The sequence below is a fragment of the Aquila chrysaetos genome, chromosome 7 (assembly GCF_900496995.4).
Source record: "Aquila chrysaetos chrysaetos chromosome 7, bAquChr1.4, whole genome shotgun sequence".
NCBI classification, from domain to species: Eukaryota; Metazoa; Chordata; class Aves; order Accipitriformes; family Accipitridae; genus Aquila; species Aquila chrysaetos.
The window spans coordinates 35,606,394-35,623,373 of NC_044010.1; the positions used below are offsets into that span (position 1 = coordinate 35,606,394).

A 16,980-nucleotide genomic window follows, 5' to 3' on the forward strand; every position below is an offset into this window, starting at 1 on the left:
TGTATCGAAATTGGCAGCAACTTTTTATTAGCCTGAAGGTAAAGCAACTGTAGTGTATTGGGATTTTATTTTTTTTACAGAAAGGAACATCTTTGTTTATAGAGTAAATATGCTTTCTAAGTTTTGTTAAAAATGTAAGGACTGTTCTAAAGCATGCTACTGGGCTGCATTTGATTAGGATTCCTTCCTGCTAGGACAGATGAAAAGTCACTCTGTTCAACAATGTGTTGCTGAAGGGGTTTCAGTGAAATCCCAGCAACGGGAGTAGGAAGCATATGTTTTGGTTTAAAACGCTGAGGAAAAGAAACTCATTATTGCTTCAACTTTTTCCTTTCCTTACCTGCATTTTTAAAGGCTCCTTGAATTGTCAGTGCTTAGGGAAGAAGCAGGGGAGTCACACAATCACCACAAAAAGGTTTAGCGCAGTGTGGGGTGAACTTATGTGGCCTACAAACAGCCCTTGCAATGGTTTGAGTGTTCCCAGTTCTGCTATAAAACTACACCCTTGTTGACGCATCCCCTTTTTGCTAGGCACACATACATGCTTCGGTTCAAGTTCAGAAAATAAATGCAAGCAAGCGACACCAGGTTTAACCACTAGAAATAAATAGTTCAAATACCAGGGAGAGGAGTGTTGTCTCACTCTCTGTAGTAGTGGTATTCACTCCTTTTTAATGATTTGCTGGTGTCTAACCATTTCCCATTCAAGGTATAGGCACACTACAGTGGGTTTAGGCCTTCCAGCAAGTTTCCTTTCTCTGATCACTTTTCACAGACCCCTTCAAAGCAGTCCACAGACACACACACAAGCTCACAACTTAAGCTCAGGAACTGTTGCATGCAGAAAAGGAAACATGAAATGTAATAGGAAAGGAAAGGAAAACTTGCAGGAAAAAGAACAAAAAGGCCTGAATCATCTGCCAGATATCACATCTTATCTCACTCCCAAATGCCACGATCTGTCATCAGTTCAAGCATTGGAAGAAATTTTGGGTTTCTTCCAGGACAGCAGGCAGGGTGAGGATCACAAGAGTACCCCACAGCCAGTGAAGATCACTGCCAAGGTCTATCCTGCGCTGAGAAAACAGCTAGGGAAAAACATCCCTTGGGGATAGAAACTGCCGACATTGCAGTCTCTTGTCCTTTAGAGGTGTAACAATACCAACGTTCATGCCAAAACCCCATATAGGATCTGTGACCAACCCACTGAAAGCAGTTACCCGTGTCGTCCTCAGAAGATTTTTCCTCCTCTATGAGTTTTGTTTATGCACATGGACTCATAACACTTGACATCAAAGCATTTGCTCCATTTATATGACATCACATATGCACACATATACCATGATGCACTGCAGAAATAATTATTCCTAATACAGCGTAGCTAAGGTAGAGACACCACCTTCCCAGAGCAAGGAGGGCACCGCGTGTATGAGAACGTGGTCCTCACCAGTCACAGTACAAACCAAGAAACTACCCAAGCCAACTTCTAGGAAACAGCAAGGACTCCCACATAGCACAAGAGCCTTCAGGCACTCGGCGTGCTCAGACACTAACCCTGTCCTAGGGGTGAGCCTCCACGCCAGGCCAGCTCTTTGCCGTGACAGCCAGTGAGCCACTCCACCAGGTCAGCCTGGTGGTTCAGGCACTCTCTTGAAAGACAGAAAAACACATCAGCTCAAAATTGTTTGTTCCAGATTATGTAAAGTTAGGTCCGTTTATCTCAGCAGACTCTCTAATAAAAGGGTTATTGCACCTGAGGGGTTAAAACTCCTCATCAAGCCCAAACATGCCTACCTACCACGTTCTCCTTTGTCCAAGGGCCAGCGTAATCCAGGAGCACTCAACTGAGTAGGTGATACCCAAACAAGATGCGTCAGATCACTGGTATGTGGATATTGGACAGAGGGGGCTGAACTGCTACACAAGACTCTAATCTTTGTCGATGTGACACTGCATTCTTACATCATGTAACTCCACACATAGTAGAAACTACTTCGGATTTTATTGCGCCAAGGCAGATCCTGCCAGAATTAAGACTTTTAACTGGAACAGACAATACCACTCTTTTGACACTTCACAGTTTTTTGTCCAAAGAGACCTTTGCCAAGGTAGAAGGCTCTTTACTTAGAGGTAATCACTGGAAGAAATCAGACTCTGGAGGTGAAGGACTGCCTCTGTACTAACGCAGGCAACGCTCTATGCTTAAGAAGGCAATTCCAAACAGAATATGAAAATCCATGTGATATCCTACAGCACAAGAAAGACTTGTCGCCTCTGGGACACACAGTAAGGACAAGGCTGCAATTTTGAGCAGACATAAGCAGCAAGTTCTGCTTCTCTGCTGTATACCTGCTATTCTCAAAACAAGCTACATCTCAACAATGTCTTACACATCAGTGTAACCAAAATTTGAGTGCAAAATTTTTAAGTGACCAGATACTCCAAAGAGGACAGCTATATAGAGACCTAGAGAACTATTCATGGTTCATGCGCTAATTCTGAATAATTTTAATCTATTGTACAGATTTCTGCACCTGGTTTTATGAAGTACATTATATTCCATATAGACACAATGCCATCTGGTCGATGAATGCTATCTTCTGCCCCGTGATGAAGCAACAAGTGATCCCATAAGGCTCTTACTGATAACTTTTCAAAAAGATGTATTCTTTGGCTAATTGCAACATGAAAGACTTCTTGAAAGAAGCAGAATGCACTCCAAGCTTTGCACATAGGGCCATCAAATCGTTTTCACAGACACACCAGGATCATACTGTAACGGAAGGATCTTCCAATAACACAAAGTTGACTGACACATTTTACTTTTACTTTCCAGTGTATAAAATCTAGTTTTGCACTTCTCGCTATAGAAATAAGCCACAAGTAAGAAGCAATGGATTAGAAGCTAGGCAGAATCCCTACCATATAAACTGAAGGTAAAGGGTAAAAACAGGGATGGCGAAGTCTCAGCTAAAAGCTTTCATATACAGCAATAATTTCGCTACATTCCCTTTCCCATAGCCAGGTACAGTAAGTTAGTTACATTAACTAACAGACCTTTTAAAAAGTTAAAAAAAAAAAAAAAAAAAGCCAAAACCCAAAAGAAATAAAAAAAAAAAAAAAAAAAAAAAATATCACATCAACTTTAATCTGTGCACTTCCACCTGAAGAAGAAAGCCTGAACACAGTAGGCAAAAAGAAAATCTGTTTCAAGGAAAATACCATTTCCAATATTCATCTACCATGCCTTAGAGATTCCTAGGACTGAACCGCTAACACCTGTATGCTGCTAGAAGCTTAAGCATATTGTAAACACATTATCTGCTCCAAGCAGGATATTTTCATATCAGGCTACCTGAAAACCTGAATCTGAATAAAAGTTTAAACCAGTCTCCTTCCGTAATTCATTTTACATTTAAAAACAGTCCACAGTCAGATCAGTTCCTTTCAGCAAGGCAAAAGTTACAAGCTAACAAGCATCATAGCAATGATTCCTCAGTCTTCATCTTTTTTGTTTGTCCATTCGAACCACATTGCAGATCCTGCCTTTTCTTTTTCTGCTGCTGTAACCTTTCCTCTTTCCTCTGTAGGTAGGCAGCCATGTTATCAAATGAAGCCTTGTAGAGACTGCTGTAGTGGCTCTCTGCGCCAACAAAACCTGCAATTGGGCAAAGCAAGTACACAAGACAAGTGTTATTTCCCTTAGCAGTCTTACCAATTACTTCCTGTACTGTAATTCTAGATAGTGGCATTTCAACTCATTTACTGTGGTCCTATCCATTTTACTTAATATCAGCATTTGCACTGTGTAAGCCTGATTTTTGTTGGTAAGCATCTGTCCTGCATTCACACAGCCAAGCACAGCCCCCATTTTTAAATTTGCAGAGGCAAGCACCTGACATTCAAGCAAAGACGGCACACAGCTCTTTTTACATGTTGGACACTTGCAGAACTTCAAGGTTCCTGTTTTAAAATGACTGCTGTCACCACTTGTTGTTGCCCAAGACTTAAGCACTGCAAAGGGCATATGCTGCTGAACTATGCTTAGCTAACTTGCCTCCTAGAGTATTAAAAGAAGCTTAAAGAAGTAGACTTCAAACAGTGATGTCCTACAGCACACACATTTCTAAATATCCACCCCAATGGTTCTGTTACACCTTCTGTGAACCCAGCATAATGTTCATCACACCATCTCCAAGACTGTAATTTTAGACAAGTTTAACAGGGGAACTAACTACTTTCCAAAAAACCCCGATCAGATTGTTTCTGTAGAGAATACAGAATAAGACTAGTTGGCTAGGTCCACATTTCAAAAAATTTTTAGAGTGGTACCTGACAAAGTCAGTTACCTCTAGTTCTCTTTGTATTCCTACCTTTTCCCACTTCCCAAAATTCTTGATCTTAAAGGGCAAATGCAAGGAAATCCAGTATTTGCTAGGGTTTGGTCCTGAAGCTAGTGTGCTGCCCCACAGTAATGTACATACAACATCCCCTTGTTTCTTGGTACACAAACAAAACAACTTTCCCTCACTGGTACTCAGCAAAGCGCATACCTTTACTTTTGAGGGTCTTGCACTGGCATAGTAACCAATTTACTGGCCTTTGGGAGAAATTGCGTGCTGTCAGTTTGAATAGCCATGCTGCTCTTTACTTGATCAATCTGCACTAAATCTTGCTCTTTTTCTGAGATCAGTTATAATAGAATGTCAAAGTGTTTAATGAGTACTTCAGGATTGACCTACACATCTTAAATGCTACAGAATCATCAATCAGGTGAAACAAGTTTATAAAAGGACGATATACAGGCATTAAGACTGGGTTTAAACAGTATAATGATCACCTTTTTTTAAAAGAAGTAACTACCTTTTCAAGCATTAATTATGCACTAGCATAAGTGCTCATCAAGTGAGCCTGCCCTTACTAATTAACAATAATAGACCCTGTCATCTGAGCAGTCCTCCCTTCCCATCTGCAGATGCAGCCAGCTACTGTGTACCACAGTAATTTGCTACACTGGCTAATTATGCTCAGAACCTCTTCCCCTGCCTGCTCTTTTTACTTTTCTGTTGCTCATTTTCACTCAGACCTCATACTTCTAATTATCTGCCTGGCTGTAACTATCAAGTCTGCAACATCTACATGCAAACAATCTCCCTTCTAAAGGAGTACCTGACTTCCTCTTAAATTTCAAAGACTGTACCAACTTAATGACAACTTAATGACCAACTTAATGACAGATACACCCTAACCCATCCAATACTAGATATTAAGGAGACTTTCCATTAGACTGCTCATTCCTGCAACAATTCCATCTATGTAGGTTAATCACCTTTATGTATGACCACCAGGAACAGACCAAGAGAGCTGTGAGGACTGTAACACCTTTTTTAAGGAAGAAGGTTCCCAGTTTCGCAGCGAAGTACAGGAGAGACATTTCAATCAATCAACTCTCAATACATAATGAGACATCCGCTAGCACATGCCACAACCCTTCTCTACGCTGCAGCCATCACTGCCCTAATTTCAGCTTTTAAATAAAGTTTGATGGTTTTTAAATACAAAAAATCCCAGAAACATAGGGTGCTTCTGAACTAGTAAACCATGTATTATTTTTCTGCCAGAGACTGGAGGTGGGGCAGAAATCAAGAACAAAATGAACCAGCCCTGACAGCAATCAATTTCACCCCTGATGATACCATCCAGGGTCACACCCTCCAGCCACAGCAAGCTCCACATAATCTGCTTTGCCAAAGTGGACCCAAATGGCCCATCTTTACAGCAAAGCTGCTCCTCCCATGGCTATTCCATTCTTACGATCTCTGCTGTACTTCTGATAAAGTGTCATGCCGAAGTAAGAGACAAGACCACAAACAACAGTATTCGATATTACAGCCGTAAGACAGACTCCAGCAGCTCTGTCATAGGGTGTTTAGATACAGCCCTGTGATAAGGTATCTATGTAAAACAGCTATAATGCTGTAATTCCGATCTAAATACCTACACCATTTTGTTGTAACAGTAACCTGAACACACTTCATGATCTACACTAACTTCCATACCAGATGGAGTGATGAAACTGAGAAAACTGAAAGTGACTTCAACAGCCAGCTGAGCTGACCTGAACTCTGATTTTGCTCCTAAAAATTATGCTTTAACTGTAAAAACTGCATTTCCTGGGCCTCTAGGCCAAATTTCTCACCTTCAAACACTGTCCAGTTGTCTTGAAGATATTTTGACATCTTCTGTAATCCTTTGTCATCAGTTACAGGCTAGGAAAAGAAGGAACATTGCATGATGTTTTGGGAATAATAAACAATCTCATGTTTCACAGCACACTGAAAAATGCAACAGCTCTCAGATGAGTACAGTGAAACGAGAGCAAGTGTAAGCCCTCCATGATGTCTTTTAGGCTCCTTTTTTCGAGGACTGCTACAAAAACCTGGCCTGAGATCATGTGTTCTGCTGGGGAAGCTTTGGGGCTTGAAGGAAAAGAAAATGGATTCCCACTTACTATCTGTAAGGAAAAGGAATATCACAAGGAACACAAAAAGGTCAGAGAAAGTTTTATTTAAAACCACTTCACAACTACACCATCATTAACTGGGGACTTATAAGGATAACAAGCGAGTTTCCAGTTGTTTAATAGGCTATTACAGAGAACTTGATAGCACATCCCTCAAATTTGACTCCCTGTTCTCAATGAAAAATAAAAATAAAAATCCCCTAATGCTTCCAGAATGCCTTGTCCCCCAAAGGATCCCTCGAGAGGCAGGCACAGGAAAGGCTGTGTGGAAAGCATTCCTGAGCAAAGCACAAAGGGATTTTGTTGTTTTGTGTTTTTTTTAAATAATCAAGTGTAGCACACAGAAAGCACAGGCAATGGTTTAAAGTACTGAGTGCAACAGCTGACAACTACTCTGTCTGATCCTGATATGCCAGATGTTAGCTTTACCAGAGAAGAGACTGGTATTCATGACAAGCTCTCAGCAGCTTTGTGTTATACACAGGTGAGAGAAGTAGAATGAGATGTGTATCTACGACTTTTATTCAGTCTCAAGACATAGAGAAGTGTGCCATTTAGCTTTCATGGAACATAGTTTACTCCATTTTTGTTATAGCCTCAAGACAACACAAAACATTCAGGATGTTAGCATAACAGAAGTATCTACCTTCCACTGTCCATCACATGGTCTGTACAATTGAAGAGGAGCTTCACTGTCTTCCTCCAAAATCCATAGATCTCCCGTTTCCTCAAATGCAATGTCCCAAACTTTATGTTTCAAAGAGATTTGCTGTCTGTAAACTAGCTGCTGGGCAATGGCATCAAGCTGAAAGATGTAGACTGTGGGAATACTTTTGAGAGGAAAAACTTAATTACTATTATAACCAAATCCACCTACAGCCATCACTTGTACAGCAAACTGCAAACACCCACTCTAATTCCAAACAGAGCCAAAGCAAAGTCATTAGGAATTGCAAAAAATACCCTAGCACTTCAAGTGCAGTTTGCTTATGTGATCTGAGACAGAAGCTGTAAATACCTAACACGTCAAATGGCTTTTCGAGTGTTATATGAAAGAAAAAGCAGTCAACGCTGCCTTTTCTTTGAAAGAAAAAAAAAAGGTAGTAAAGGGAATTTCATAAGGATTACTAAGGATTTATATAAGGAGTGTTGCATCACAGCACACTGACCTACAGGGCTTCACTTGAAAGAACATGTAGCTGAGCACTGGTCAAAATAAAACAGGAAAGGAATTACATGCTGGGGAGGGGAGGAGGGAATGAGAGGGACAGGAAAACCTTGACACAGCTGAAGAATAGGACTCTGGCACTGCACTCATCTCCACCTCTTCTGTCAGCACTCACTCCTCTAACTCACAGCCACAGCCTCTACATGCAGAGCTTCCTAACCTCCCTCAGACAGGTTCCCAGTGTGCCAGGCAGGACAGCTCAGCTCCCTCCTGAGTTGCCTACCAGGTCCACATGACACCACTAGTTAGAAACGCTGGGCTGCGGAGCTGGAAATAAAAGCCTGATGCAGAGCACAGCACAGCCCCTGGGCCAAGTGACACCGGCATAGCCCTCGGCTGACATGGCTTCCCCTTCCAGGGCCAGTTTGGATGCCCATGCAGAAAGCCTGATGGGAAGCAGCTAAGGCTCCTTGCTCCGGTGAAGAGCAAGTCCACTGAGGGGATAGATTGCCGATTTCACTGTACAGTCAGCTCTGGCAATCTCTCCCTTTCCTGTTGGCAAGCTTTTGTCAGGAAGAACAGCCTCCTTGGCAGGCTTAAGGTGCTGTGGAATGAGAGGGGAAGAAGGCTTGTCCATCCCCGCAAGACATTTCCCTGCCAGTCGGATTTGTAAGGTTCCTCAGTGCTTAGGCCATTCAGCTCCCAAGCACTCTCTTCTTAGGCAAACACGTACATTTGAACCCAAAAGTCAACATAGACTCTCCACAGTTTTAAACTGAAGCAACGCTGTGGTTTTATACAGAACGGCTGAACCCATTTACAGGAGCAGAATACAGAAACAGAAGTTTGGCCGCTCCGTCGCCACAGCACCCTGAACAACAACACACAGGTCAGGCACAGCGATTTAGGGAGACATCCTGAGCACTGAGCAGTGCATCCTAGTCTTGCGTTTCCTCCTGTGAGGGAAAGGCATCACAAAGTCTGCAAAACTTAACTAAGCCGGGTGCCCCTCGCACTCACCTCTGCACTCAGACCAAGTACAATAAGGACTCAGAGGCTCCCTGTGAGGCCACAGGCATGCCTGGGATGCTCGGAGACCCACAGTACCAAGTACTGCAGGCTAGGGGAAAGTTAGGACAGCCAACAGGGAAAGCTGCTCTTGCCTTTGCAGGAGCTGTGATGATTTTAGCCGTTATTCCGTTTATTCTTACCCATCACAAAGAACAGCAACATAACCACCTTGACAGCAGTAGGTTATTCTTGACACAGGGTATTTCTATTAGGAAAAGAAAAAGAAACATCCTTGTAAGTTAAGACCATTTATGGGCAGAAAATTCACATTCCATTTCATGTCTTAGCCTTTAAAATTTAGCAGATGTCTTAATTTACAGCAAGTTAAGCAACATAATTAGCTTTAAACTGCAGTCAAGTATATTTTTGTACCAGTGTTTGCTGTTTTATGAAGTTTTCCACACTTCTCCCTTCACAGCCATCCAAACAGAGATCAAATGTAAAGGTTTTAGTGAACTACTCTTAATAGACTAACTAACAGATGAAGGAAAAGTACACCACCTTCAAATATTCTCTCCTGCACTGCTAATGGCAAAAACATCAACATTAAGCCTGCTCAGCCAGAATATCACACTAGCAGCTTAGAGATTATAAACACAAGCCATTAGCTGCTGTTATGTTTGTTAAAAAAAGAAGATAGTGATGCATAGCTAATATCCTTGCTGCGTTGTCTCTGGTGTTCTGAAGAACAAGGCAAGACTGCCTGAAGCCGTTTTCCTCATTAAAATAAAAAACACACCAAAACAAAACAACAACAAACTCCCACACCCAACAACAACAAAAAACCCCACACCACACTCCTAATTTAAAAGATACATAGTTTTATCTGGAAGAGAATCAGAGAAATACCTTTGCTGCACAACCATACTACCTGAAATATATAGCAACTGATTTGAGGCTCAAGTGCAAAGCAAGAACTTGGGAGGAGCAGAGAAGCTGCAAGAAGATGCCCTAGAGTGCTTTTTCAAAAGTATCTGTTATATAATGTGAAAGACAAAACTGCAAAGGCAAAAAGGCTGGTTCTCAAGTCTATTTTATAAGTAACAGTAACACCAGCACTTCTGATTAATAAAACCTTCCTACTACAGCAGCAGTGAGCTATTCCCTTTAGGTCAGGGAAAAAAGATCTTCTTAACGCTCTGCTGGCAGAATTCAGATGCATCATGTCCACTTTCCTTTTACCCTCTTTCCAGCCTTCACCTCTTTCCCTAACACAACACTGGTCACTAGACAGAACCTCTGGTTCACCAGCTTAAGCTGAATTTGCGAGTAACCACAAGATTTTACCCTTTGAGCTACCAGCTGATGTATAGGCATTGTCAGGGTGCTTGTTTCAGAATTTTGCAATCAGTATAGGAAAGCAAAACAAGCTGTACAGCTTCTAAACATTCAAGTCAGCAAGTTTAATACCAGAAGCTAACTATTTTGTCAACAGTACATGATGCAACTACTAAAAGATAAACCAACTGCAGGAAAGAAATTTAATTAATTGTATAAATATAGCTGAAAACCAGGGTTACACAGTGCATCTCCAGCACATGAGGAAAAAAAAAAAAAAAAAAAAATCTGTTGTGCGATACAATCTCGTGGCGGGGAAGCAAGAACAACAGCACGCACACACTTTTCACTCACATAATTGCCTGTTTGGACAGAAGAGGAGCACTTTATAAAAGACATTATCAAAAGGAAGATATGTTTCAGAGCTCTTGAGAACAGATGGGACTAATTTCTTGCTACTCTGCAGAAATACTAAGTTGTTAGTCCATATTTAGCATCAGGACCCAGGACCCCTGTTTAACATGGACGTAAAATGCTTACGGTTCCAAATACCAGGTAGGACGAGTGGGCTGAATCTGAAAGGTTCTCTGTAGCTAATACATCTAAATGTAGTTATTGCAGTATGGAGCCACTTACACCACAGCTTTAGAGTAGAACTGACAGCTCCTATTGTAAACCACCAGTGGGTTCTTTAGACATTTAAGGGAACAAGCCAAGACATATATATATATATATATATATTAAAAAAATACAAACCTCTGATATTTATTTCTAATAACAAAGCTCTGCCTCTCTCATGACAAACATGCAGGGCAAGTGTAGCGATGGGAAGTGCCACCTACACAGCTGAGTGCTTTGTCAGAGAGACAAAGGTTTCTGTGAACTTGAAGTATGCAGCAGCTCTCCCCCACCCTCACTGGGGGAGGGAGGTGGTGGCTTTTTTGATTTGAACCAAGTGTTACTCACAGCTGGATGGAGACAGGAAAATACATCTTCTTTGCAAGCTCTTTCCTTTCCATGTGTGGGTAAGTTAACAATCAGCCAAGTGAACACAAGCCCCGGAGTAGTATCTTGTTCAAGGACAAGCCTATGAAATCAGTTAACTTAAAGAAGAGCTACGAGAGCAGTCTGTGATAAACAGATGTTCACCTGATACTCTCTGAACTTATTCAGCATTTATATGACACTGTTATCAGCCTGCCAACACCTTAAAATTAACTTTTGATGTCCTCTGTAAGGAGAGGCGACCCTATGAAAAATTAATGTACTGGAGCACTGGGGTAGAGTTGTGCAATTCATGTTCTGGACTTTAAACAAGCTTCTGCCGTCAAGAGGATCAGATGAGGTGAAAGCTCTGAAGTAGGAAAAATATTTATATAGCACTACAAAATTAGAGAATTACTCCCATTCTAGTGGGAAAATGAACTGAGGATCTGCAACCCATCAGCTGAAATCAATGCTACACTGCTCACAAACACTCCTACATTCCCAAAACAGACATATATTCATCATCTGCCAAGCAAAATAAGCCCACATTTATGTGCTCACATAACCCACCATTACTGATGATTCCATTATCATTGTGCTTCAAGTTGTGTTTCAAGCTTCAGTGCATTCACAGTGGTTATCAACAGTAAAAATGAAATGCAACGCAAAAGAAAAGAAAAAACACTTATGTCCTCATCTGATCTTTGGTTGCCAGAGTCATTTACAGACAGCATGCTGTCTGTAGGTTGTAGTTACAACCTACAAAGTGCTGACTCAAGAGATTTTTTCCCTTAAATTCGGACTATAAATGTCACACTCGGTTGTGAAGATGATCTTTGATACACCTGGATGCACAGCATGGCTAAATACTACCACCAGACATCATCTCTGGCATTTCTAGCACTGTTACGCCAGCAAAACCCAAGTCTCCTTTCCCCTTTGGTCCTGCTGGCCATCAAGATAGTAACTGTTCTAAAAGAAGTACATATTGACACCTGTGTAGCAATACAGCACAAAGGTGGCAATGCACCGCATTAAGGTTTACATCTGTCGTTTATCTCTCTGTAAACCCTGGGACACTGTCTGATCACTGTTCCAAGTATGTATGAAATCTGGAAGTCAACCGAGTCTTTTGCACCCCTCAAGCATTGTGCAAATTTAGTGTCATCAGAGACAGATTTTAAAACACCTGTAAGAGTGGGCAGTAAGCAGAATTTCACAGATTCAAGGAACAGGCCAGCCTGAGGCTTCCAAGACCACAGTTAGGAGACACATAGAGCAGTGGAGAGAAGAACTGCAAAACACTGCAGGAATACAGTTTATTAACCACTGTGTTACATTTATTAACCCACAGTTTGTGGGTTTTCCATTTCTGTCATTGCTTACTCACACTGAGGTAAAGAAGCTAAACAAAGATTCCTCAAACAGTCAAAGGGCACCCCAAATTTCTACTGAGAAACTCCATCAGCATAAAGACTATCACATGGAAGGGGCTTCATCAGGTGTTAGGAGACAAGGCAAGTATTACTAAACTACATTTAAAAGCATTCTAAGAGAGTCGGAGATCATTTTTTAAATAGCTCTTGCTTGCAGCACCAAGTTTTTTTCCTCTAACATGTTAGTTTATCCAATACTATGTTCAAGGTTTATTATATAATTTAATATTATTTTTTATAAACTTGTTTGTAAGCAATGGAGTTAGGATTCAGTGTGAGATCAAGCACGTTAATTTACATGCGAACTACCTTACTAAATGCTAAGCCAGTCTAAGCAACAAGTAACATTTTGAAAATTAAGATTCCCCACTTCACAGCTAGTTGCTTATTAGTCCTCAATAATCCAATAAAGCTAGAAGACAAAGTATTTTAAAATAAAACCATTCTTCTCTCCAAAAGAAATGCCTTGCAACATTACTGCAGACATGGATTCAATGTCTATCAAACCATGTTGTCTCAAAGCACTCAATTCATGAGCTACTTTTGAACACAAAGATAAAACACTTGGGCTTTGAAACTGCCCAGTCCACTTATTTCCAGAAGGTTATATGTGGTAAAGTAATTTTGTAGGTTTGCCTCAATGTTAACTATCCATTCCTCACTCAAATCCTGCTGCGCCCAGACTATAAGAGGATACCAGCTAGACGGGCTTGTCCCCCAGTTTGGTACACCCACTTTTTGCTTGTGAAAAAAACCAGAAATAGCTACTTCAAAGAGTTCAAGCACTAGACTCAAGCTGAAATGAGTCCGAGACCTTGTGAATGTGTACAAGAGGTCTCTGGCTCACGTGTGCTTTAAAGTATACTTTCAGGTTCAGGAGCAGGCTAAATTGTCCATATATATACTACCCTGAATTCCTGCTAACAGGAACTCTAGGCCAAAACCAACATTTCCAGTATGTAAGCTTTGAATGCTGTGATGCAAGTGGCTGCCTTCTTGGGCTTATGTACGGACAGAAAGTTGCACGTTATTACTCCAACACAAAGAACAACTTGCTGATGTCTTCTACACAGAAGAAACCTTGAGTTGTCAGGTCTGTCCCTAGGAGCTTGGTCTTCCCATAGGTTATGCTCCCAGTTCATTAACTAGGAATCCCACTAACAAGATCAGGCCAGACCTACATGGACAGCAAAGAATCTCAGAGATCCCCACGAATGGCTCCCAACTGCTGGGAGATGCCAAGCACAACACACTTCGACTAACCAAAACCGCAACAAAACACAAGGGAGGAAAGACAGAACTTTTCAATTCCATTTCAGCCTGGATACGAATTCCAGAGTGGATTTGCCTCAAGAGCCATGCATGACTACAGGCTTCCCAGTCACCTAACAACTGGGAGACAGCCGTGGTCTTCAGAGAAAGAAGTGTTTTTAGAGATTCACATGAAAAAAACACCCAGCAGGATGGGTGATAAGATGAACAACTCCTAAATGACCCAACAGATTAGCAGCTGGCTTAATATGATGTACACAGCAGGGACAAGAATGTGCACTGTTTCATTGCTAATAGGTCGTATGCCAATTCACATGACAAGAAAGAACAAAACCAAACATCAGTTACTACCAGAACCACTGCTCACATCAGATTAGCATCCCAAATCACACTAGCACTCCAAACGCGTATGTATGACACCAGTCATGTACAGGCTGCAAGCTAAGGAGAGTTCCTGGGGTATTCAGTTTTCACATAGGACTCATACATTTTAATTTTGGACACTACCCAGCTTCAGAACAACCCAAAGGAACAAGCCCAGTGTTGTGTCTCCACCAGGCAGTACTATTGCAGGTGACTGGTTACAAATGTTACAAAGCTTCTTTTTGCTCAGATAAATTGCAACTTTAACACTCCAAATTCTAAATATTTTTAAAACTGGGTGAACTTTTAGATCTTTCCAGTGTTACAAGATATTTTCTGGCTAAGAGACAGTCACCTGTGTTTTTGGAAAAATCTTCTAGTGAAGGCTTTGTCCAGTGTGCAGAACTTGTATTTGGGAAGAATTACAAACAGCTTCTTTTGGTCACTGCTTGGTACTTTTTAGAAATGCACACAAGACACAGGAATGCATTTCAGGGACTTTCTTCCTTTCCTGAAATTCCAGGCTATTGTAACAGGTTCTAGGTCCGACACAATTTCAAAACCCACCATCAGAAGGGAGGCACTCCTAACAAAATGCAACAAATCCATTTGGGAATCACAAGGATCTGGAGATTAGCAAAAGCACTAACAAAAATGTGCGCACCTGGTCAGTTTTGGTTGTCTCAGGCCCACAGATGCTACTTAGATGGCAGCAGTACACTTCTTCTCCGCTTTTGTACTCCCAAAGTCTCAGTGTCGAGTCCTGGACAGATGGAAGCAGACACAAGTCTATTAATAACAGCACCTCAGGCAAAGAGAGGCCACTCATGGCCTTCAGCTAAATCCTATTTCCCTGAAGAGCTTCCCACAGAAGCTGCTAAATAGTCACTTAGTTAAGACCTCAAATTGCAGATAAAGCATTTTAATTAACATAATTCCCCCCCCCCCCATTCTAAATTATTCAATCATGCTAACTTTAATTCTCCTTTTGAAGTGGAAATTGGGTAGCTGGAGGAGTGCATTTCAAAATGAGTGCTGTCTCAAATAGTACAGTAATACATGTGCTCAGCGTTTTAATGGCCATTCTTTCAGGTTGCCCTTCTCTGCCCCTACTCTTGTTATCACCCAAATTGTCATTTGATTTAGTAACCTCCTGGAGAGAAGCTAGAGTCATCAAAGAGCATTTGCTAAGAATGAAATACAGCCGCACACAGCACTAACGCTAGAGTTGCTTGAAGAATTAGAGGAACAAGAGCCAAGAGCCTTAGGGAAGCAAGAGCAGCAGCTGAAACCAAATGCTAAGTATTACTATGATCTTCACATCTTCACAGAAAACATTATTTGTTTCCTATGCAATTTCGGTAGTCTGGGAAACAATATTGTCTCCCTTCTTCTAGACCAACTCCATCTACTCACTCTGTACAGGTCTGGCACAACAGCAGGATGCCATCAATTTAAGGAAAGGGCTGGTGGGAGGGAAAGGAGGGAACACTCACTTCTTCAGTCCTCATCCAAGCACTGTGTAGCACTGCACTGCAATCTCTACACAACATGCACTGGACATACAACGAGGACATACAGACAAGGACATAATTCAGAACAAGTCTCACAGGGGAAAGCAAGTGGGAGGGTGTAGAGTGAACAATTTTCTCATCTTAAAAGCTCTAAAAAAAAAAAAAATATCTGTGATTCTAAGGCCATTCATTCTCAAGACACTGATTGTCATGGCAGGCTGGCATAACACCCATTTGCTTCAAAGTTGTTTAATAGTCCAATGATTAAAGTTTAACTGTGCTCCAAAGCAAGAGTTAATGATGAAGAAATACTAAGGACTTTGTGATTCCTTCATCCCAAAGATCTTAATAAGAAGCTAGCCTTGCTATAAACACAGTAAACAGCTCTTATATGATCTAGCAATAGAATGACTGAACACTGAACAGAAAGCTGAGAAAGGGGGGAGAGAGAGGGCATGCTGTAAACCATGACAGATTATTCCAAGTATCCCAAGGAACTTGCAGGAAACACAAGCAAACAATGGTTTTAAAGTCTAAATTTTCAAGAAAAATACTTTTTTGAAGAAATTGCAATACATACCCCAGAAGCTGACAACAGCAGATCAGGATAGTTGGGTATTACAAGTATTTTGCTTACAAACCTAAAGGGAAAGTAGTCAAAAGTTGAACTCTCTTGCGTGACACTCTGGTCTTTAAACAGACACAGTAAGAGAAAACACCAATTTTAAAGAGAACTTTATAACAAACAAACAAGCAAGCAGATTCTCCACATCAAGCTAATTAGGAGGAAGAAAAAAATATGTCTACAATACTTAATACAGTGTATATATTACACAAACTACTGACTTTCTACTTAATAGAAAAAAAGTATTTCCCCAACTGCACTCAAGGAATTCAACTGACTTCCTCCTGACTGAGAATATTGCCATTTAGACCAAAAAATGCCAATGGAGACAGATTTACTTGGGTAGCACGTTCCCCTTTCTCAACTCATGATGCACATTAAAAACATGAATCAACAGATGCTTTTAAAACACAACAGTGATGACTCAGCTTTCAGAGTACCAGATCTCTCCCATCACATTTGGAGATCATTCAAAAGCAATCTTTACAAAATTTTAAAACAAACATGTGGCAATTTACCACCAGCATCTACATTCACCCAGAAACCTTGTTTTTCAGAAGTATGTAATACTGCTGTGTCTACCATGACTTGTCTTTGCTGAGTAATGAGGACCTGAACTTCTGGAGTTCGTTATTATCTTGGAGCTCAGCACTAAAAACATAGTGACCTGAGCAAAACATTACCTAAGTGAGACAGTCTTGCTTTTGAAAACAGACATAATTTTGAGGCCAATAAAAAAAGAA

At 41.1% G+C, this 16,980-nt stretch overlaps 1 protein-coding gene across 2 annotated transcripts in view; it reads right to left on the reverse strand.

Annotated features, from left to right (window-relative positions):
* The window catches only part of WDR4 (WD repeat domain 4), a 24,259-nt gene continuing 7,279 nt past the window's right edge, over nucleotides 1–16,980 (reverse strand). For both annotated transcript variants that reach the window (XM_030020317.2, XM_030020318.2), the window contains exons 6-11: nucleotides 16,193–16,253; nucleotides 14,763–14,861; nucleotides 8,903–8,967; nucleotides 7,170–7,353; nucleotides 6,200–6,269; nucleotides 1–3,658 (exon numbers count right to left, since the gene is read on the reverse strand). In XM_030020317.2, the coding sequence (XP_029876177.1) occupies nucleotides 3,480–3,658; nucleotides 6,200–6,269; nucleotides 7,170–7,353; nucleotides 8,903–8,967; nucleotides 14,763–14,861; nucleotides 16,193–16,253 (658 nt within the window). In that variant the 3' untranslated portion in view covers nucleotides 1–3,479. The remainder of the gene's footprint in view (nucleotides 3,659–6,199; nucleotides 6,270–7,169; nucleotides 7,354–8,902; nucleotides 8,968–14,762; nucleotides 14,862–16,192; nucleotides 16,254–16,980) is intronic.